General features: G+C 37.5%; 1 protein-coding gene across 1 annotated transcript in view; it reads left to right on the plus strand.

Moving 5' to 3' along the window:
- MTFR1 (mitochondrial fission regulator 1) overlaps window positions 1-22,954 on the plus strand; it is a 63,750-nt gene that overhangs the window by 4,777 nt on the left and 36,019 nt on the right. Inside the window, exon 2 of the mRNA XM_043601158.1 lies at window positions 18,063-18,205. Within this exon, the coding sequence (XP_043457093.1) occupies window positions 18,140-18,205 (66 nt within the window). The 5' untranslated portion in view covers window positions 18,063-18,139. The remainder of the gene's footprint in view (window positions 1-18,062; window positions 18,206-22,954) is intronic.

Below are 22,954 nucleotides of genomic sequence, written 5' to 3' on the forward strand. Positions count from 1 at the left end.
AAGCAGGTTTGCACTGTCAGGGCAGAGCCCAGTGTGGGGCTCAAACTGACAAAAGGTGAGATCCAGACCTGAGCCAAGGCCAAGAGCCAGACACTTAACCAAGGGAGCCACCCAGATGCCCTTTAATATGTTAAGTAATCTCTACACCCAATTTGGGGCTCAAACTGGATCATATGGTAATTCTATTTTTAATTTTTTGAGGAACCTCTGTACTTTTTGCCACAGTGGCTGCACCAATTTACATTCCCACCAACAGTGCATGAGGGTTACTTTTTCTCTGCATTCTTGCCAACACTTGCTATTTCTTATCTTGATGCTAGCTATTCTGACTGGTGTAAGGTTGATATTGTTGCTTTGATTTGCATTTCCCTGATGATTAGTGATGTTGAGCATCTTTTCATATGTCTGTTGGTCAACTATATGACTTCTTTGGAAAAATATCTATTCAGGTCCTCTGTCCATTTTTTAATCAGATTATGGTTTTTTGGTGTGGGGTTTTATGTATATATTTTGGACATTAACCCCTTTATCAGATACATCATTTGCAGGTACCTACTCCCATTCTACAGATTACCTTTTTTTTTTTTTTTCAACGTTTATTTATTTTTGGGACAGAGAGAGACAGAGCATGAACGGGGGAGGGGCAGAGAGAGAGGGAGACACAGAATCGGAAACAGGCTCCAGGCTCTGAGCCATCAGCCCAGAGCCTGATGCGGGGCTCGAACTCCTGGACCGCGAGATCGTGACCTGGCTGAAGTCGGACGCTTAACCGACTGCGCCACCCAGGTGCCCCCAGATTACCTTTAATAGTTTCCTTTGCTGTGCAAAAGTTTTATAGTTTGATGTAGTTCCAATTATTTGTTTTTGTTTCTGTTGCCTTTGCCTGAGGAGACAGATAGCTGTGCCAAAAAATACTGTTAAGACTGATGTCCAAGTTTACTGCCTGTTTTCTTTTAGGAGCTTTATGGTTTCAGGTCTTACATTTAAGACCTTTGTTCTGTTTTGAGCTTATTTTTGTATATGGTGTAAGAAAGTGGTCCGGTTTCATTCTTTTGCATGCAGCTGTCCAGTTTTCCCAACACTGTTTATTGAAGAAACTGTCTCTTCCCCATTTTATTTTCTTGCCTCTTTTGTTGTAGATTGATTGACCATGTATGGTTTATTTCTAAGCTGTCTATTCTGTTCCATTGATCTTTTTGTCTGTTTTTATGCCAATATCATCTGTTTTGATTTTTATAGCTTTGTAGTATAGTTTGAAATCTGGGAGCATGAAATCTCCAGCTGTGTTCCTTTTTTTTTTTTTTTTTTTTTTTAGTTTTTATTAACATTCTTTTTTTGAGAGAGAGAGGGAGACACAGAATCCGAAGCAGACTCCAAGCTCTGAGCTGTCAGCACAGAGCCCAACGCGGAGCTCAAACCCATGAACCGCAGGATTATGACCTGAGCTGAAGTCAGATGCTCAACCGACTGAGCCACCCAGGAGCGCCTCTGCTTTGTTCTTTCTCAAGATTGCTTTGGCAATTGGAAGATCATTTGTGGTTCTATAGAAATTTTAGGATTATTTGTTCTTGTATGAAAAATGCTATTGGAATTTTGATAGGGATTGCATTGAATTTATAGATTGCTTTGGGTAATAGAGACATTGTAACAATATTAATTCCTCCGACCCATGAGCATAGTGTATCTTTCCATTTATTTGTGTCATCTTCAGTTTCCTTTTATCAATGTCTTCTAGTTTTCTAAGCACAGATCTTTTACTCCTTGGTTAAATTTATTCCTAGGTATTTTCTTCTTTTTAATGCAATTGTAAATGGGATTATTAATTTATCTTTCTAATAATTTGTATTCATGTCTGGAAAGCCAACAGATTTCTGTATATTAATTTTGTATCCTGCATCTTTACTGAATTCATTTATTAGTTGTAATAGTTTTTTGGTGGAGTCTTTAGAGTATTCAATATGTAATACCAAGTCATCTGCAAATAGTGACCGTTTTTTATTTCTTCCTTACCAACTTGGGTGTCTTCTGTTTCTTTTCTGATTGTTGTGGCTAGGATTTGCAGTACTGTGTTGAATACAAGGCTGGCATAGGCATCCTTGTCTTGTTCCTCACATTAGAGGAAAAGCTTTCAGATTTTCACTGTGAAGTATGATGTTAGTTGTGGGATTATAATATATGGCCTTCATTATGTTGAGGTACATTCCCTTTATAACCATTCTGTTGAGTTTTTTTTTTTATCATGATGAATGTTGATTTTTATCAAATGGTTTTTCTGTATCTATTGAGGTGATCATATGATTTTTATCTTTCATTTTGTTAATGTGCTGTACTGAACTCGTTAATTTGTAGCTGTTGAACCATTCTTGTATCCCCTGAATAAATCCCACTTGATCATGGTGTACGATCCTTTTAATGTATTGTTGAATTTCATTTTTGCTAATACTTTGTTGACAATTTTTGCACCTGTGTTCCTAAGGCATATTGGCCTGAGGTTTTTTTTTTTGTAGTTTTGATAACAAGGCAGTGCTGGACTTGAAGAATGAATTTGGAAGTTTTTCTTTCTGTTTTATTTTTTAGAATGGTTTCAGAAGGATAGGTATTAACTTTTTAAATGTTGGGTAGAGTTCGCTTGTGAAGTCATCCGGTCCTCGGCTTTTGTTTGTTTGGAGTTTTTTGATTGCCAGTTCAAATGAATAGTAATCAGTCTGTTCAGATTTTCTATTTCTTCCTGAGTTAGTCTTAGAAGAGTGTATGTTTCTAGGAATTTATCCATTTCTTCTAGGTTGTGCAGTTTGACAGCCTACAATTGTTCTAGTAATCTTATAATCCTTTGTATTTCTATGGTATTGGTTGTAACTTCTCTTTCTTTCTGATTATATTTCTTTGACATCTTCCTCATTTTTTTTTGATTAATGTGGCCAAGGCTTTATCAATTTTGTTTATCTTTTGAAAAAATAGCTCTGAGTTTCATTAATCTTTTCTGTTGTTATTTTATTTTATTTTTATATATTTCATTTATTTTTACAGTTGATTCTTGAACAAAGGGGGGCAGTTGAAGTCCTGACATCCCTCCATGCAGTTGGAAATCTCCCTATAACTTTTGATTTCCCGAAAACGTAACTACCAAACTAGAAAAAGAAAGTGTTGTTAAGAAAATTACAAGAGAGGGGCACCTGGCACCTGAGTCTGTCAGTTGGTTAAGCATCTGACTTCAGCTCAGGTCATGATTTCATGGCTTGTGGGTTCGAGTCCCGCATCGGGTTCTGTCCTGACAGGTTGGAGCCTGGAGCCTGCTTCAGATTCTGTCTCCCTCTCTCTGCCCCTCCCATGCTTGTACTCTGTCTTTCTCACTCAAAAAGTAAATAAACACTTAACATTTATAAGAGGAAATACAGATACAATACTGTGCTGGACATATTGAAAAAATCCACATAAAAGTAGACGTGCACTGTTCAAACACGTGTTCTTCAAGAGTCAGCTGTATTTTTTTCTACCATGGGCTTTGTTTTTCCTTATTTTATTTCCTTTAGGTGTAAGATTATATTGTTTGAGATTTTTCTTGTTTCCTGAGATAGGCCTATATTGCTATAAACTTGCCTCTTAGAACTGCTTTTTCTTTGCCCCATATATTTTGGAATATTTTGTTTTCATTCTCATTCTTCACAATGTATTTTTTGATTTCTCTTTGACCCATTGGTTGTTCAGTACCATGTTGTTTAGCCTCCGTATGTTTGTGGTTTTTTCTACTCTTTTTTCTTGTAATTGATTTCGCGTTTCATACTGTTGTGGTTAGAAAAGATGCTTGATATGATTTCAGTCTCCTTATATTTGAGAGAAGTTTTGTGGCTTAGTGTGGTGTTCTGGAAAATGTTCCATAGACACTTGAAAAGAATATGAATTCTGTTTATGGATGGAATACTCTATATGTATCTGTTAAGTCCATCTGGCTTAATGTGTCATTTACTGTTTCCTCATTGATTTGCTGTCTGACTGATCTATTGATGTAAATGGGTGTTAAAGTCCCCTACTGTTGTGTTACTGTACAATTTCTCCTTTTATATATGTTATTTCCTTTTTTATATCTGTTAATATTTGCTTTATATATTTAGGTGCTCTTTGAAATGTTAATTACTGTCAGCTACTCAGCTATTGTTTTGTATGTTTGTTGTGTACCATTTATACAAATACACAGTTTATTATTATTTTTTAAAGTTTATTTATTTTGGGGCGCCTGGGTGGCTCAGTTGGTTAAGTGTCCAACTTCAGCTCAGGTCGTAATCTCACGACTTGTGGGTTTGAGCCCCGTGTCGGGCTCTGTGCTGACAGCTCAGAGTCTGGAGCCTGCTTTGGATTCTGTCTCCCTCTCTCCCTGCAGTGTCAGCACAGAGCCCGATGTGGGGCTTGAATCCATGAACCGTGAGACTATGACCTGAGCTGAAGTCAGACACTTAACCCTCTGAGACACCCAGGCACCTCTAAATTACACAGTTTAGATAAAAAACATAAAGTGTCACTGTAATCCCACCATTTAAGGATTTTAGCCTCAAGTTTTAGCCTAAGTCCTAGAGAAGAGGTTGGCAAACTATGGCCCAATAGCATAAACTGGCCTGAGGCCTGTTTTTGTATGTGAGCTAGGAGTGGTTTTTACATTTGTAAGGAGTTAGAAATAAATTTTAAATGGACTATTTTGTGATTGTTGGTTCACAAGCTCCTTAGGAGCTTCCTGGTTGTTCTGAAACCTGACATGGTTCTTGGACAGCTGGGAGAGACTTGAAGAAAGAGGCAAGCCGTTCTGGATGGGTAGGTAGCAGGTTTAATAAACAAGGGAACTCACTAGGCTTATCTTGAGAAGCCGCAGGACAGATCTCCACACCTGCCTGCCAAATCTTAAAAGTTTCATATAGGGGCCTTAACTGGGTTCAATCACATATACTCTTCAGATGGTCTTAACACCGTATCACTATCTCAAGGCTTTGTCTTTAGGGCAACTTCTGGGAGGGGGGGAAGCAATTGGAATGCACACTGCAAGGGTGGGAGAGGGTGAGGAGCCTCCTGTTGCCAAGAGTCCAGCTCACGGGACTTAAAATTCATCTTTTTATGTCTGCTTAGTCTTTCAAGGTATGCATGAGGTACTTTTGTGTATTTAAATAACTCTCTTTTGTTAGATGTTTTGGTTTCTTTTCCAGTTTTTTAAACTATTACAATACGTAGGACAGCTTTTCTATTCAGAATTTTGTCAGTATCAGATTATTTCTATAGGATACATTTTTAGAAGTGAAATTGCTAGTATGTACATATTGTCAGGTTGCCCATCAGACATATTGGACAACCTATGCCTCTGCCAATATTGGGTTGTCTCCTTTTTCATCTTTGCCAATTTGATAGGGAAAAAGAGATATTTTAGTTAAGGTTTATTTGATTATTAGGTCATTAACATTTTTTCATGTTGATTGTCCATTTGTATTTCCACTTATAAAATGCTTACTCATGTCCTTTTCCTATTTTTCCATTAGGCTTCTGATCTTTTACTTGTTGATTTACAAACACTATATATACATTTGGGATAGTAATCACTTCTTATATGCAAGTTGCAGATATGTGTCTTTTTTTTTTTTATGGGCCTTTTTTTTTTGGTCTATTTATTTTAAGACAGTGAGAGAGAGGGGGAGGGGCAGAGAGAGAATTCCAAGCAGGCTTCACACTGTCAGTGCAGAGCCCAATGTGGAGCTCAAACTCACAAACCATGAGATCATGACCTCAGCTGAGATCAAGAGTCAGATGCTTAACTGACTGAGCCATCCAGGTGCCCCAAGGTAAGATATCTCTTTATCCCAGTCTGTTTCGGTACTGATAGGAAGTACAGCCTATAGTGAAATTATTTATTTATTTTTTAAAACTTTACTTATTAGAGAAAGAACATGAGCAAGGGAGAGGGAGAGAGAATTCCAAGCAGGGGCTTGAACCCACAAACCATGAAATCATGACCTGAGCTGAAACCAAGAGTCAGATGCTTAACTGACTGAGCCACTCAGTCATCCCTGTAGTGAAGGTTTTTAAGATGAATGTGGAAAAATAATCCTGAAATAACAAGCACTGATTGCATAGATATTACTGCTTGGGATGAAATTTAAACTCATTTTATTTTTTTTTTTTAGTTAGTTGATTTAAACTAATATCTATTTTACCATTATTGCTATACTTTTTAAAAAAAGATTTTAAGTAATCTCTACATCCAATGTGGGATGTGAACCTACAACCCCAAGATCAAGAGTCCTATGCTCTACTGACTGAGCCAGCCAGATGCCCCTGTATGCTTTTTTTTTTTTTTTTAATGGAATCACACACACAAAACGGAATCACAGGTATATGGTAGTTTGCAACTTCTTTCATGTATTTTTATTATGAACATTTTTTGTATATAACTTTTTGTTTTAATGGCCATAAACTTAGAGTGGATATATTGAATTTATTCTGTTGATGGACATTGAGTTTGCTTCTAAATTTTCTTTTTACACTAATGCTCAGTAAATACCTTTTCCAGTTTTATAAACTAATAATGTTTATTTACAAAGGTGTAATTTACTGAGTTTTGCCCCTCAGGTAATTTTTTATACACATAATATGCAGGGGGCAGTAATTGTTACACAACTTATGAAAATCACCTCAAAAATTTTTTTTATTAAAAAAATTTTTTTTAATGTTCATTTATTTTTGAGAGAGAGAGACAGAGTTCGATCAGGGGAAGGGCAGAGAGAGAGGGAGGCACAGAATCTGAAGCAGGCTCCAGGCTCTGAGCTGTCAGCAGAGTCTGATGCGGGGCTTGAATTCATTAACTGTGAGATCATGACCTGAGCCGAAGTTGGACCCTTAACTGACTGAGCCACCCAGGTGCCCCTGAACAGTTTTTTCAAAAGATTGTTTTTAAATTGATGCCAGAAGGGGTGCCTGGGTGGCTCAGTCGGTTGAGCATCTGACTTTGGCTCAGGTCATCATCTCACAGTTCCTGGGTTCGAGCCCTGCATTGGGCTTTCTGCTGTCTGCTTGGAGCCAGCTTTAGATCCTCTGTCTCCCTCCCTCTCTGCACCTCCCCCGGTCCCTCCCTCCCTCTCCCTCTCAAAAATAAATAAATATTACAAAATAAAATAAAATTGATGTCATAGTACTTAATTCATTTGCATTGGAGTGCTTAAAATAAAAATAGTTCAAGAAGAAGATATGTAATTATGTCATTCATTATAGTTATATTTCAGAGATCCTCATATGAAAATAGTACACTCTTAGTTCAAATGAATATATAAGACTACTCTAATCTCTTTTATTATTTATTTATTTATTTAATTTTTTTTAATGTTTATTTATTTTTGAGAGAGAGAGACAGAGTGTGAGTAGGGAGGGGTAGAGAGAGAGGGAGACACAGGAGACACAAACCGTGAGATCATGACCTGAGCCAAAGTTGGACGCTTAACAATTGAGCCACCCAGGCTCCCCCTCTAATCTCTTTTGTATCAGAAAAGTTGACCTCTAAAAATGTTACAGAAAATGCCCTTCAGAAATGTAATTTCGTATATAAAATCTGTTTCCTTAAAAGAAATATCATCAAGTTGTAATTTGTCTTATTAAACTTTTTATCTGAACAGGTTTTTTTTTTTTTTTTTTTTTTTTTTTTTTTTTGTTGAGAGAGGTAGTTTAGGTCATGAGATTTATTCATTTGTGGACTGAAACAAGTGTGACTTATACTTTAGATTCTGTTCTAGGCACTGAGAATATAGCAGTGTATTTAATTTTGCATGAACAGTGTAGAATATTAATCCTGAATAATTGCCATTAAATTGTACCCAAGGGTCAAATACTATATCATTATTTTATAGTATGAGAAAGTGTTCTGATTTAAAGTCTCAACCAGACTGAAGTATAGCAGTGGTCACTAGATTTTAATTTCAAGTTTAATTTCCAGAAAGTAGGGAGGGCATGGCATTGACATAGGATTGACAACTTTTCATTGTGATGAGTAAGGACATTAAAAAAAAAAAAAATCAAGTAACATCCATCTGCTGTCCCCATATCCTTTTTTTTTTTTTAAATTTTTTTTTCAACGTTTATTTATTTTTGGGACAGAGAGAGACAGAGCTTGAACGGGGGAGGGGCAGAGAGAGAGGGAGACACAGAATCGGAAACAGGCTCCAGGCTCTGAGCCATCAGCCCAGAGCCCGACGCGGGGCTCGAACTCCCGGACCGCGAGATTGTGACCTGGCTGAAGTCGGACGCTTAACCGACTGCGCCACCCAGGCGCCCCTGCTGTCCCCATATCCTAACAGAAAAGGCTTTTTTACACCGAGATGTAAGAAGGATATAGTCTCAAAATAAAGGACAGTAACTTCAAATTGAATAAGTTTTGTGTTGTTTTTTTTTTAATTTTTTTTTTTCAACATTTATTTATTTTTGGGACAGAGAGAGACAGAGCATGAATGGGGGAGGGGCAGAGAGAGGGAGACACAGAATCGGAAACAGGCTCCAGGCTCTGAGCCATCAGCCCAGAGCCCGATGCGGGGCTCGAACTCACGGACCGCGAGATCATGACCTGGCTGAAGTCGGACGCTTAACCGACTGCGCCACCCAGGCGCCCCAGTTTTGTGTTTTTTTGTTTTAATACTTCATGGTCCTTATTTTTCTTTCGCATCATTGTTTGGCACTAGAATGTAGAGTGTCGTTGGGGTGCATTGATTAATCTTTTAGTATTCTGAGAACAGGAAAACTTATTCTAATAAATTAACCAACTGAATAAGAATGTCCTTTTAATCATTTTAGACTCCTTCCACCTCTGCTATAAAATGGTCATACTCCTCTCTCATATTGTAAAGATAATTACATGGCCATTCTCTTGAATAGTTCCCAAAGACCTTATAAAAATAAGCTCCAGTGTACTGTTGTAGCTTTTAAAGTTTTTGGCATTTTAAATTTAATGACGACATAAATTAATAACAACTTTGCTGTTATTACTAACAGGGTTATTGTGAAACTACTTACTGGTAATGAATTTTTTTTATCATAACTATCTCAAAAGCATACACTGCATTTGTTGAAAGCAGTATTAGTGTTACCTTTGATTTGATTGCCATAAACTTTAATTGGTGTAACTGTACACTCTTATATATTTTCATAGTATTTGTAGAGGGAAGAGAAAGTCTGTTTTCAAGATTTATCTGTTTTCATTTAGTCTTGTCTACTGCCCTGCCAATGACCTGTTCTCTTCCCTCAAATAGTTTGCTATTTCTTATAGTTTATGTCAGAGTAGACTAGACTATAAGCTTATATCATCATCATAAAATTCTTGAAGTTAAATTATATATATATTCATACAGAACCTAGAAAACAAAATACAGTCTGATTCTTAGCCATCTTTTTTTAAGCCTTTTTTATTTTGAAGTATGACACACACAAAATGTAATATAAAATGCACAAACATGAATATATAGCTCAATAAATTCTTACAAAGCAAATGTCCATGTAATCACTGCCCACATTAAGAAATAGAAAGTTGTATGCACTCTAGAAAGCTCCTTTATGCTCTCTACCAACTATTACCCACTCCCATCGAAAGGTAACCACCATTGTAACTTCTTACGTAGCTTTGTTTTGCCTTTATTATTATTATTTTTTAAAGATTTTAATTTTAAGTAATCTCTACTCTTTTTTTTTTAATGTTTTTATTTTTGAGAGAGAGAGAGAGAGAGAGAGTACAAGCAGGGGAGGGACAGAGAGAGGGAGACATGATCCACAAAGCAAGCTCCAGGCTCTGAGCTGTCAGCACAGGGCCCGACGTTGGGCTTGAACCTGTGAACCACTAGATCATGACCTGAGCTGAAGTTGGATGCTTAACCAATTGAGCCACCCAGGTGCCCCAGGTAATCTCTACACTTAACATGGGGCTTGAAGTTAGAATCCTGAGAGCAAGTGTCATATGCTCTACTGACTGAGCCAGCCAGGTGCCTCCTTTTTATTATTTTTTGAGGTTTATTTATTTATTTGAGAGAGCATGAGCAGAGGAGGGGCAGAGAGAGAAGAGAAAATCCCAAGCAGGCTCTGAGCTGTCAGTGTGAAGCCTAACCTGGGACTCAAACTCACGAACTGTGAGATTATGACCTGAGCTGAAACCAAGAGTTGGATGCTTAACCAGCTGAGCCACCCAAGCGCCTCTCCCTTTACTATTGTTATTTTTAGCACCTTTGTGATAGATAGTGATGTTTACTTTTTCATTCCTTATACTTGTTATAGGTGCCTTCTCTCAGTAAATTTCATTAGAAGTCAGTCCCTTTTATTTTTTTAATTTTTTATTTTTCCCCAAGGAAATAACTACTGGCCTGGATATACCTCTCTGCCTTGACAGTTCTCTGATGCTTTCAAATAGATGATTTTTATATTTTGTCCAGTTTATTTATCCTCTTGGGAGGATGGTTTGTCTGAAATTACCTAGTTCACCTATAAGTAGAAGCAAAATGCGTACATAATCTGTTCACATTTGAGATAATGTAGAAAAGATACTGGCTTGCGTCTTAGATGTCCTTCGTTTAATATTTTAATATTTTTTATTTTTAAAAAAAAAATTTTTTTTTTTCAACGTTTATTTATTTTTGGGACAGAGAGAGACAGAGCATGAACGGGGGAAGGGCAGAGAGAGAGGGAGACACAGAATCGGAAACAGGCTTCAGGCTCTGAGCCATCAGCCCAGAGCCCGACGCGGGGCTCGAACTCCCGGACTGCGAGATCGTGACCTGGCTGAAGTCGGACGCTTAACCGGCTGCGCCACCCAGGCGCCCCTAATATTTTAATATTAACTTAGCAACTGTTATATTCCGTATACTGAGTGCTGAGGTCACTGGTGAATAAGATAGTTTTTGGTGATTAAAGTGCTGTGGAGATAAGCAGTTTAGGTACATTGTTTTAATGTGGTATATAGGATAATATTTACAGGAGTACCCTAATCCTGGTCCATCAGGAAAAACTTTGGTCCATCAGGAAGAACCTCTTGGAGGAAGTGATAGCTAAGCTGAAATAAAGGACTAGTAGGACCTAGCTTGATATAGGGAAACTATAGGGAGGTGGAATACTGGATAAAAGAAAACTCTAGAGAGCCTGTTGAGTTTTTAGAATTATCTGTATGACCAGATCGAAGAGTAGAGTATGAAAGATACAGAGTATAGGAAAGCACAGAGACCAGATCATAAAGGACTTATTTCGGTATTGAGAATGAATAGAAAGGGGAGAGCAAAGTTGGTGGGGGGGACTATTAACTAGTAATAGTCTAGTTAATAGATTTTTATGATAGTGTAGGCTTTGGATAACTGGATTGGAATAGAATAGCCATGTAAATGGAATCTGATCTATTTAGGAGGAAACCTACATCTTGATTGTAGAAAATGAAAGAGAAAGAAGGAATGACGATATGGGTGCCATTTTCTGAGGTAGGGAACACATGAGTAGCAGATTTAAGAAGAAAATTAAGGAGCTTGGTTTTGGATCTTTGGTTTGAGAGCAGATGGGAGAAACCAGAAGGTGGCATGTGATCGAAGCTGACATAGGACAGGAAAGAGGATTTATCTATACAGAGTGGAGCTGATGTAATGAGACCTGTGAGTTGAGGGGGTGTAATCCTGAGCCCTTAGGTGGAAGGAGGGACAGGAGAGAATGGGGGACAGAATAGGTGCGGATGTAGGTAAGTGTATGGCATGTGGAGTGGCAGGATGTTGAGGGATTTCCTGTTAGATGATTTCTCTATTATTTGAAGTAGCGTGCTTCATTTTTGCTGAGAAATGATGGAGGAAGGGTTGGAGAGATTTGGATAGCATGAAGAATGCTTGAACAAGCTGCTTGGGGAATGGAAGAGGGGGAAGAGTAAGAAAATATTTGCCTAGAATGCTAGACAGCAGTGAGGGCCTGTTTGATGTCAGAGGTAGCACATTTTTGTAGCAACATCAAAATGTGAGATTTTGTAATTTTTCTAAGGTCCAATTGTAGGAAATGAAGCCTGTTGGATTAATCAAGTTGTGGTTTGTAGAAATAGAGCAGTAGAGTAAGGAGTTGAAAATACACAGAGTGGTTCAAGTGATTTTTGGCTGCATGGGGGTAGAAGAAAGTGAAGGTGGAAAGGGATTGATTAGGTTGATGAAAATTGCAGGGAAGAATAGACCGAAGGTCTCAGTATGGACAGGGTAGGTCAGAGGAGTATCTGAGGGAAAGCTAGAAGGTGAGATTCTTTTTTTCTAGATTTTTTTTTTTTTTAAGTTTATTTCATCTCTATAACCCAAGGTGGCGCTCGAACTCAACCCCTAGATGAAGAGTCTCATGCTCTTCTGACCGAGCGAGCCAGGTGCTCCTAGATTTTGTTTTTAAATGAAAAGTAAACCATACAAAGAAAAGTCCACTTCTACCTGCTCTGGCCGTTTTTAAGAGTTTGATGTGTATCTTTCTATAAATAAAAAGGTTGAGGCTTGGGGCATCTGGGTGGCTCAGTTGGTTGAGCATCTGACTTTAGCACAGGTCATGATCTCACGGTTAGTGAGTTTGAGACCTGCATCAGGCTTGCTGCTGTCAGCGCAGAGCCTGCTTCAGATCCTCTGTCTCCCCTTCTCTGCCCCTCCCTCACGTGGGCTCTCTCAAAAATAAACATTAAAAAAAAAAATGGTTGAAGATTTTTGTTTTTTACAGAAATAAGATCATACTTAACATGTTCTTCCTAAAAAAAACAAAACAGGGGCGCCTGGGTGGCGCAGTCGGTTAAGCGTCCGACTTCAGCCAGGTCACGATCTCGCCGCCCGTGAGTTCGAGCCCCGCGTCGGGCTCTGGGCTGATGGCTCAGAGCCTGGAGCCTGTTTCCGATTCTGTGTCTCCCTCTCTCTCTGCCCCACCCCCGTTCATGCTTTGTCTCTCTCTGTCCCAAAAATAAAATAAAAAAACGTTGAAAAAAAAAATTAAAAAAAAAAAAACAACAACATTATTCTTGCTGTATCATGTATATTCCAGCGAGTCATTATATAGACTGTTACTTTTTAAAAAAAATTGGGAATAGTTAACACAACAATGTTACATTACTTTTAGGTGTACAACATAGTGATTCAATAAGTTTATACATTGTGTTATGCTCATCACAGGTGTAATTACCATCTGGACTTCACTCACTTAATAGATGCATAATATTTTCTAATATGAGTATATTGTAATTTAACAATTGTTTTATCGATGAACATTAAGGTTGATCCCAGTTTTGTGGTTAGAAAAAGCACTGTAGACAATATCTTTACACGTGTTGTTACATACAATGCTTTTGAGAGAAATTCCTGAAAGTTGCATAAGTTGGTCAAAGGCTATGTATGTTTTTAAAGCTTTTATTTGAGGTATAACTTACATTAAGGAAAGTATGTAAGGATACATCTTGATAAGTTTCTGTTGGTAGGTGGAGGAAGGACTACAAAGTATCCTCCAAACTGAGAAGACACTTAAGACTGAAAAGCACAACAGGCAACTCCATACAGTTAACACAGAGTTTTATTCTGGGTAACTTACTGACAGGGTTGGTCGGATGATAATCTGGACATCTGTGCAGCTATTCCCTGAAAAGTCCGGATCTTAGCCTACAGATTTTTATAGAATGTGCAGGAGGGCATTTTAGTCTTAGTGAGATCAGAGGGCTTGCAGGCGCTTAATTGACAGCTAACCTTTAACAGACCTTGTGGTGCTATCTGTACTTCAGGAGAGGGAATGACTGTTACCTCTAACAGATTCATGGGAGGCCAAAGCAAGCCTCCTTGGCGGGCATTTCTGAGGGATGTATATTAATCTCCAAGGGGTCAGGAACACATAGCCCCAAGAGAGATCATTGAGCGAGCAGATATGAGCAAGATGAAAGACTAAAGGTAGAGTCAGTATTTTCAACGCTCCTACAGTTTCATAGAATAAACATACCTAAGTGTCTATGTTAAGAGATCAGAGTATTGCCAGCACCCTTAGAAATCCCTCTCAGACCTGCCAGTCAGGACCCCTGTCTTCAACAGCAAAACAGAACAAAACAAAACTTGAAAAAAAAAAAAATCTGATCTGTGATTAGCTTACTTTTAATTTTACCTGAGTTCTTTATATGAATGGGCTTACACAGTAGTCTCTGAGATGTGTCATGTCTGAATATTTTAATATTCTGTCTCAAAAATAAACGTTAAAAAAAATTAAAAAAAAATACCAACAATACGAAGCAAGTATTGACAAAAATTGTAGCACAACTAGAACTCTCTCATTTACTTGCTTATGAGAGTGTCCTTTGGAAAGATGTTAGTTTCTATTAAAGATGTAGCCGTATATTTTATTTATACAGATCTTCCTGGACTGATGATGGAGTTCTGTCCCAATAAGCCCATTATAAATTGAAGATACCATAAGTCTAAAATGCATTTAGTACACAGAACTTACTGAATGTCATGGCTTACCCTAGCCTACCTTAAATGTGATGAGAACACATTAGCCTACAGATGGGCAAAATCACCTAGTACCATTCTAAAAGTGAAAAACAGAATGGTTGTATGGTTTCAGAATGGCTATAAGTCTATGAGTTGTTTACCCTGTGATCACGTGGCTGACTGGGAGCTATAGTTGCTGTTGCCCAGCATCACGTGAGAGTATCGACCATATATTGAAAGCCCAGGAAAAGATCAAAATTCAGAATTTGAAATGTGTTTTCTACTGAATGTGTATTTGCTTTCACACTATTGTAAAGTCAAAAAATTATGAGTTGAACCATTTGTGAGTTGGGACTGTCTGTATATCTTGTGATGTAGCAGTTTTACTTCTGAGCATATCCTCAAGAGAAATGAGTTTTTATGTGTACCTTTCTATGCTATGTGCAAGAATTATTTTAGCACCTTTATTTGTAATAGATAAAAAATGGAAACAACCCAAATATTCATGAACAGTAAATTGGGTAAGTAAATTGTGGTACAGTACATAACAGCAACAAAAAATAACTGATTTACAAAGGATGTGAATTAATCTCACAGACATTGTTAAATGAAAGAAGTCAGACACAAAAGAATACATCGAGTGGGCAAAACTAATAAATGCTCATAAAAGTTAAAATAATGGTAGAGGCGCCTGGGTGACTCAATCAGCTGGGCGTCTGACTCTTGATTTAGGCTCAGGTCATGATCTTGAGGTTTGTGAGACTGATGATCCCTGCGTTGGGCTCTGTGCTGACAAGGCAGAGCCTGCTTGGGTTTCTCTCTCTCCCTTATGCATGCGAGTGGGGGAGGGACAGAGAGAGGGTGACACAGAATATGAAGCAGGCTCCAGACTCTGAGGTCTGAGCACAGAGCCCGATGCCAGGGCTTGAATCCATGAACCCCAAGATCATGACCTGAGCTGAAGTCAGATGCTTAACTGACTGAGGGACCCAGGCACCTCGTCTCTCTCTCAAAATAAGTAAACATTTTTTTAAAAGTCAGAATAGTGGTTAGAATGGGGGCTTTTGGGGTCCTGGGGCTCTTGATCTGAGTGGTGGCTACACAGGTCTATATATACATAAAAATTCATCAAGTTGGACACTTAAAATTTGTGTACTTTTCTGTGTAAGTTACATTTTAAAGAAGTGATAGGCTGGGTTGCTTGACTGACTCAGAAGAGTGTGCGACTCTTAATCTTGGGGTTATTAGTTTGAGCCCCACAAAGGGTGTAGAGATAACTTAAATAATAAAACTTTGGGGCGCCTGGGTGGCTCAGTCGGTTGAGCGCCTGACTTCGGCTCAGGTCATGATCTCGCAGTCCGTGAGTTCAAGCCCCGCATCGGGCTCTGTGCTGACAGCTCAGAGCCTGCAGCCTGTTTCAAATTCTGTGTCTCCCTCTCTTTCTGACCCTCCCCCATTCATGCTGTCTCTCCCTGTCTCAAAAATAAATAAATGTTAAAAAAAAATTAGGGGCGGGGCGCCTGGGTGGCGCAGTCGGTTAAGCGTCTGACTTCGGCCAGGTCACGATCTCGCGGTCCGTGAGTTCGAGCCCCGCGTCCGGCTCTGGGCTGATGGCTCAGAGCCTGGAGCCTGTTTCCGATTCTGTGTCTCCCTCTCTCTCTCTGCCCCTCCCCTGTTCATGCTCTGTCTCTCTCTGTCCCAAAAATAAATAAACGTTGAAAAAAAAAATTAAAAAAAAATAATAAAACTTTAATAGGATTTTTAAAAAGTTTACTTTGAGAGAGTGGATGCATGTGTGTGTGAGCTTGGGAGGGACAGAGAGAGGGAGAGGAAGAACCCCAAGCAGGCTCTGTGCTAACAGCAAGGCTCAATCTCATGAGCTATGAGATCATGACTTGAGCTGAAATCTAGTCTGACACTTTACTGACTGAGCCACCCACACGCCCCAATAAGTAAAGCTTAAAAAAAATTCATCTTAGAGACATCTGGCTGGCTTAGTTGGTAGAACATGTGACTCTTCATCTCAGGGTTGTGAGTTCAAACCCCACATTGGGCATGAGGCCTACTTAAAAAAAAAAAGGTCAAAAAATACGTATGTATATATAAAAGTGATAGGTTTTCAAATCTGACATAAAACCATCTTTTTTCTCCCAGGTAGTTTTTTTTTTTTTCCCCCCAGCTTTGACATTACTTTTGGACCTTTGCTGTTTTTTTTCCCATTAACTCTCAGAGTATGGCATTCTTACAAGCAGTAATAGATATTGGTAACATTAAAATATATCTGTGTCTCTGTCTCACCAAAGTTCTAGTCATGACCATTTCACAGTTATCAATAAATTATATATTTCTGCCAGTGCTTAGAATTATTACATACTTTCATCTGTCATTAGGACCTGGCTCTTTTCAGTTCATGTTTCACCCAATGTCTGGTATATTTGTGGCACCATTTATCTCCCCCTCCCCCAATTATTCATAAAGTTTTTTTCAAAGTGTAGACCATAAACTCTTTTTGTGGTCTGTAATGGGATGAGCTTGCATCAGAATGTAAATCAAATATATTACTAAGTCTACTTAGTAATACCAAGTACTTAGTAATAATAAGTACACCGAACTGTTTTGTTCAGCCATTTTGTTTGTTTTTAATTAAGACTGCTTTGATGAGGAAGCAGTACATTGACATAGTTTTGTTCAAACTCTGTTTCACTGGAGACCAACACTTTCAGCAGACTGGTTTAGGCTGTATGACGATTTAACAATTTAATTCTATTAGAGGGGCACCTGGGTAGTTCAGTCAGTTGATTATCAGACTCTGGATTTTGACTCAGGTCAAGATCCCAGAGTTGTAGGATCAAGCCTCGTGCCAGCGTGGAGCCTGCTGAAGATTTTCTGTCTTCTTCTGCCCCTCTCACCCACTCTCATGCTCTCTCTGAAAAATTAATTCTATCAGATATATAGTATATTGACGGGGAAGAAGGAGGTGAGTGGCAGGGGTTATATAGTGCCAGAAGTGTGGAAGGACTTTTGTCATTTTTGACCCTGTAGCATCTGAATTCCTGTTCCATATTTCTGGAATTCCTTTATGGCTTTGGTAGGAGGCAGAATCTGTAACTATAGTCAGGTAGATTTGGCCAAGCAAATGCCATCAGTATGGACAGCAACTCAGGAGCCAGGGAGGCAGAAAAGTGAGAACTGGCAGACTGTTCTATTCTGGGAGGGCGGGGGTGGGGGTGGGGGGGCAGTAGCAGTTGCAGTGATGTCTTCTCAGGACCAATTCTGCCCCAGTATTGGATGTCTTTCCTGGCTCTGTGTAGCCTATATATCAGTTATCTGTTATATACATTATTATCTACTATATATCTTTTCATAAAAATATTTTCTACTTAAATTACTCATAGTGGGTTTTTATTGCTTCCAACTAAGAAACCTGGCTGGAAAAAAAATCATTAAAAAAATACTGTACTATTTATTTAAAGCTGATCACAACAAAATTTGTTTTCTCTTAAGTAAACTACATGCAAAGTTTTAAAATGTTTTAGACTAGACTTTGTGAGACATGTTGCAGACAGCAAAGATTCTAAATAACAATTATTTCATTTTAGTATTTGCATTTTAAAATTTTAGTGTGCTTATTGGACCATGTGCTGCTATGTATGCCTGGAGTACTTGAAATGCAAATTTGGAGAGACTTTGCCATCTAAATGCTTGGCTGGATTAAGCGCCTAATTAGGATGGTTTTTCAACAGGTTGGAGTAAGCATGCAATCGGTGAGTGCTCCAAATTAATTTTTAAAATCCAGACACTTGTATGTTTTAAGATTTTTTTCTGAGAGAGTGAAATAAATCTATATATGACCAACATTTTAAATTCAATATGTTTATTTTAGTCATAGAAGTGAATCTTTACCTAGCATCCTAAGTACTGGAGTAACATTCTGGGTTAAAATGAAAATTTTATTGAAATTTTATTGAAAATGTACCAATATTCATGTGACTGTTAAGAGCAATGCATTTGTTAGTAGTGAGGAAAGAAATACATATATATATATATATATGAATAAAATATGTTTGACTAACACTTGACAACCCTGAATGTTGTGTGTAGAACTATTAATATTGAATGCTGTTATAATGTGGTTTATCATACAACTGTTTAAAGTAAAAGGTAAGTCATGTCTCTGAAAATATAACAACTATAGATATGAAGAAAAAATTAGTATAATATTCTATGCCAAAGAGGTTAGTTCTGATCTTGATTTTTGAAGTGTTTTCTACTGATACATATTTTTTATTTTTAGATCCAGTGTAAAGTTATTAGAGCAGTGGTTCTGCTAGGTGTATTTTGTGGAATATTTGTTTTTCACTTTCAAATTCAAAGTTTTTCGTCTGTAATGTGAAATTAAATTTTGTTTGTTAAAGATATAGGCAGGTTACATAAATTGATTATGGGTATACTTTTTAATACACTACTTTTGCTCCTGTTTTTATTTTGTGTTTTCTCATGTCTTATTAAGAGAAAGTTAAACTTTAAATCCCCCAACCCCTCAACATTACATCTGTTTTCTTTGGAGATAAAAAGCAAAGAACCAAATAAAAATACCTTTTTAAATATCTGCATAATTTTAAGATTATTAGTTTGAGGATAAGCAGTAGGAAAATGGTTTGTGAAGTTAATACTATTTTCATCTTTTTCAGTTACATCTTTCTCTATTTTGGACTTCACTTAAAGTAGCTATATACTGTGTTTCTCATTTGTTATTTACCACCATTTGGCTGTATAGAGTAGATTAACATTTCAGTACTGACAGCAAAATAATTTCTGTTGCTTTCAGAAAGATGGGAGGCTTTCGTAACTTATAATTCCCAAGAAGTCACGCTTTATAATTTATGTTTCTTATTTATTTCCAATTTTAGTAAGAATTACAGTTTAGTGGCAGGGTGCCAGACTGGCTCAGTCAGAAGAGCATGCAGCTCTTGATCTCAGCGTCATGAGTTCAAGCACCACGTTGGGCATAGAGAATACTTAAAAATGATAATTTTTTTAAAAAGTGTAATTTAGAGGAAAGATATAGGTCCTTGATTCAAACAACTCCGGGTCTGAAATTGGTCTCTGCCAGTTACTTTCTTCATCTACAAATTACAGATAGGAACCACTACTCTAGAGTTAGCCTGTGGATTAAAGGACTGTATGTAAAACAGCTACTTCAGTGGCTTGTACGTACTATAGCTACATTCAGTAATGGTTAATTTTCCATAGTTTTGCTCTGTCACTCACCCCCATTCCTGGCCCAGGTCAGGTGAATGTGACTAATGCTGATGAAGCCAAAGTGTTTAGTTTCCGGAACAGATAACAAACACACTTTCTTTAGCTTGTTCGTTTAATTTAGCTTTGTTCATTTGAGTGGTAAAATGTGTGCCTTTCATCAAAAAATGGACCAGGTAACAGAGCATTAACTTATTCCCTGTATTGTAATCACAGTTAAGGGCTCTTCCTATTAATAGTAACTGAACAAGATTTTATTTTCTAAATGTTTATTTTGAGAGAGAGAGAGTGAGTCAGTCAGTCCCTAGCAGGCTCTATGCTGTGAGCGCAGAGCCCGATGTGGGGCTTGATCTCACAAACCGTGAGATCATGACCTGAGCTGAAATCAAGAGTCAGTTGCTTAACTGACTGAGACACCCTGGAGACCCCCAAAATTGTTTTTGTATGTAGTGTATAATCATCAACTTTAATGAGTTAATTGAAAATCTATATAAAAACAAGTCCTTTTTCTAACATAAAGCAGTTTGATCCTTGGGAGTTATTTAGTTTCTAAGACCTCTTAGTGTGCTGCCTAAGTGTAAGGAAGTGTATAGTCTACCAAGATTTTGCTTTTGGACATCTGAAAATAAAACTTTTTAGTTCCCTCTTTTAGTAATAAATACATATTTTACCATTGGTTGGATAATGAACTTGATACTAATCAAAGTATTCCAAGAGCAGAAACTACCTTCATCTTTACATGTTTTATCTTCTTAAAAAGAAAAAAAGAAGCTTTGAGATTAGGGATTTGTTTTTGCCATTAGAACAACCGGTGATGATTAGCTCTTTGTATTTCACTGTACATATCAGCACCATTGTATGCAATAGCTATCACTGATTGGTTTACTATAGCTAGTTCTTTTGCATAAATTGTGTACGTTCACCAAACATTTTTTGTTTTACAGGTATAACCACAGTTCTAGCAGATTACTAATTTGCATTAGTAATATATTTCCAGTAATAACTTAAGAATTATAACCTTGTTTTCCTTTTGTGCTGTGGAGGAAGAAGGTGAATGTGGCTCGGAGTTTAGAGTAAGGAAGAAGAGACTTGAGGAAAGTCTTATCTTTAATTGGGGATTTTGAAATTGTTAATAGAGTTTCATCTTCCTATCTCTACCCCTTCTCCCCAATACACACTTTGGATTTTCCACTGGCTCCCTTGGAGTTAAGGATTTGTACTGTGTTGCATCCTAGACTACTTGAAATTTTGATTAATGATACAGACTTTCTTCCAGAAAAATACTGTGTATGCACAAAATTTTGCATGTAATTTCAGGGATATGTGGCCCTCAGAATAATGACTTTTGTGTTAATATGAAATAGCTTATCTTGAGAAAAATCTGTTTAGAATTAAATTTGTACTTTTTCTGCTAAATGCTACCTCTCAAATAGTAATCTAGATTAAACTAGTCTATAACAGATGAATTACCACATAAAATTTGAGTACAGTCATCATGATGAGACAGATGATAGCTTCAGATTCCAAGCTCACACTTCAACACTTCTACAATAGCATTTCACAATGTTAAAAAAGAACAAATTGCTTTCTTGTTGTCATCCTCCTCCTTGCTGTCATCACTTTCAAACACTGTTGCTAAATGTTATGGACTGTCATTACTAGACCCAGACATGCAAACACACATGCACACAGATTCATGATTAGATTATTTGTCAGTAGTCATTATAAATAAAGCAAAGCAGAGCTTTTCTGTTTAATAACTATTTAATAATTTTCTAATGGAATTGAATTTTTATTTCTTAAATCAAAGTATCTAGCAGTGGCAGTTTTCTCCTTCCCCCTCTCTTACATCTGAAAAAATACTAATGGCAATTTATCTTTAGAGGAAGTCTTCCCTTCTCCAGTATACTGACAAGACAACAGTTCAGCCACCAGTTAGGGTAGGAGATACACTTGGGCCTTACAGTCTCCCAGTGCACAGATGGTGACTTTTCAGTACCATCTGTTCATTATTTCTTCACAGCCATTTACAATTTCTCCCACTCCATGAGGGCTGAATAGAAAAAATAAAGTAGGACCTAGTTTTAGAGTTCCTGAAAGTTAGCTGCTCTTTCCCCTCACTTTTTCCTACAGTTGAGTAAAGGTTTTATGACTCTTCTTCTTTCTCAATATTCCAGTCATTAGCTTACATAGACCTTTGTTCATATCTCTGGTGCTACGTGCCATGCAATTCCCAGGTAACAGAAAAGCATTGTTAGTCTACTGCATATACTTGAAAAAAATCACATAAAGCGATCTGTTTTTATTTCCTTTAACTTTGTATAAAAATCCTGAGTAGTCTACTTAGTCCTTGTAAGTAAAAGCTGAATCTCTGGCCACCTTCACTTGTAGAAGTCACCTGGTATTCTTTCCTCCTGATATTAAGCAGATGGGAAGATAATAGTTGAAACTTAGCCCTGAAGCATGCATAGCAAGGAATGCTAAAAGTTGGCAGAAACATTAGTCCCTGACCTTGGGAAATCCTTTTCAAATTTTTCTTTGTGAGCTTTTTGTCCTCTTCATCTCCAGTTAAGATCTTGCTTACTGGAGGCATGGGAGGTTAACTTTAGACTCTTAATTGTCGCATTGTGATGCATAAATAGTGTTCCACTGCTCTGGCATCATAGGAGAGTTTTGACTTGTGACTAAATACAAGATTCAAGAGGAGAATGATTGAATGGTATAGTTGCTATTGCCCTGTGGATTTCTTTTTATAAGATTAAGACCTATGAACATGTATAAGGTAGAGTTTGCTTAAATATGGTTTTAGAATTACTTGTCCATGAACTTATTTTTCCTTGGCCTCTTATGTTGAATTTGTAAAACTGTGATGCTTCCCATTTTTCTCTAGTCAGATAGTTTTCTTCTTTTAGTCCTCTTGTGTTATTAACACTATTCGTATGATAATCCTCTGTATGATCATTGGTGTGAATGATTCGGATTCCTGAATTACAGGTAATTCCCTTCTAAGCTTCACAGTAGCTTCGCCTCTTATATTCTTTATTTAATATTCATATTTCAATATCGATCTAGTCTTATCTCTCTACTGACCTATTTTCCAGTCTGTGCCATCTTTTCAGTTTACATTTCCAAAGCAAGAGTTACAGTTTTTACTGGTTGTGGTAGCCAGTGTAGGTTCTAATACTTTCTGGAACTCTCTCAGGTGATAGTGAAACTCTGAACATATTAGTGGTGAATTATATAAAAGCTGAGGC

The sequence above is a fragment of the Prionailurus bengalensis genome, chromosome F2 (genome assembly GCF_016509475.1).
Source record: "Prionailurus bengalensis isolate Pbe53 chromosome F2, Fcat_Pben_1.1_paternal_pri, whole genome shotgun sequence".
In the NCBI taxonomy this organism is placed as follows: Eukaryota; Metazoa; Chordata; class Mammalia; order Carnivora; family Felidae; genus Prionailurus; species Prionailurus bengalensis.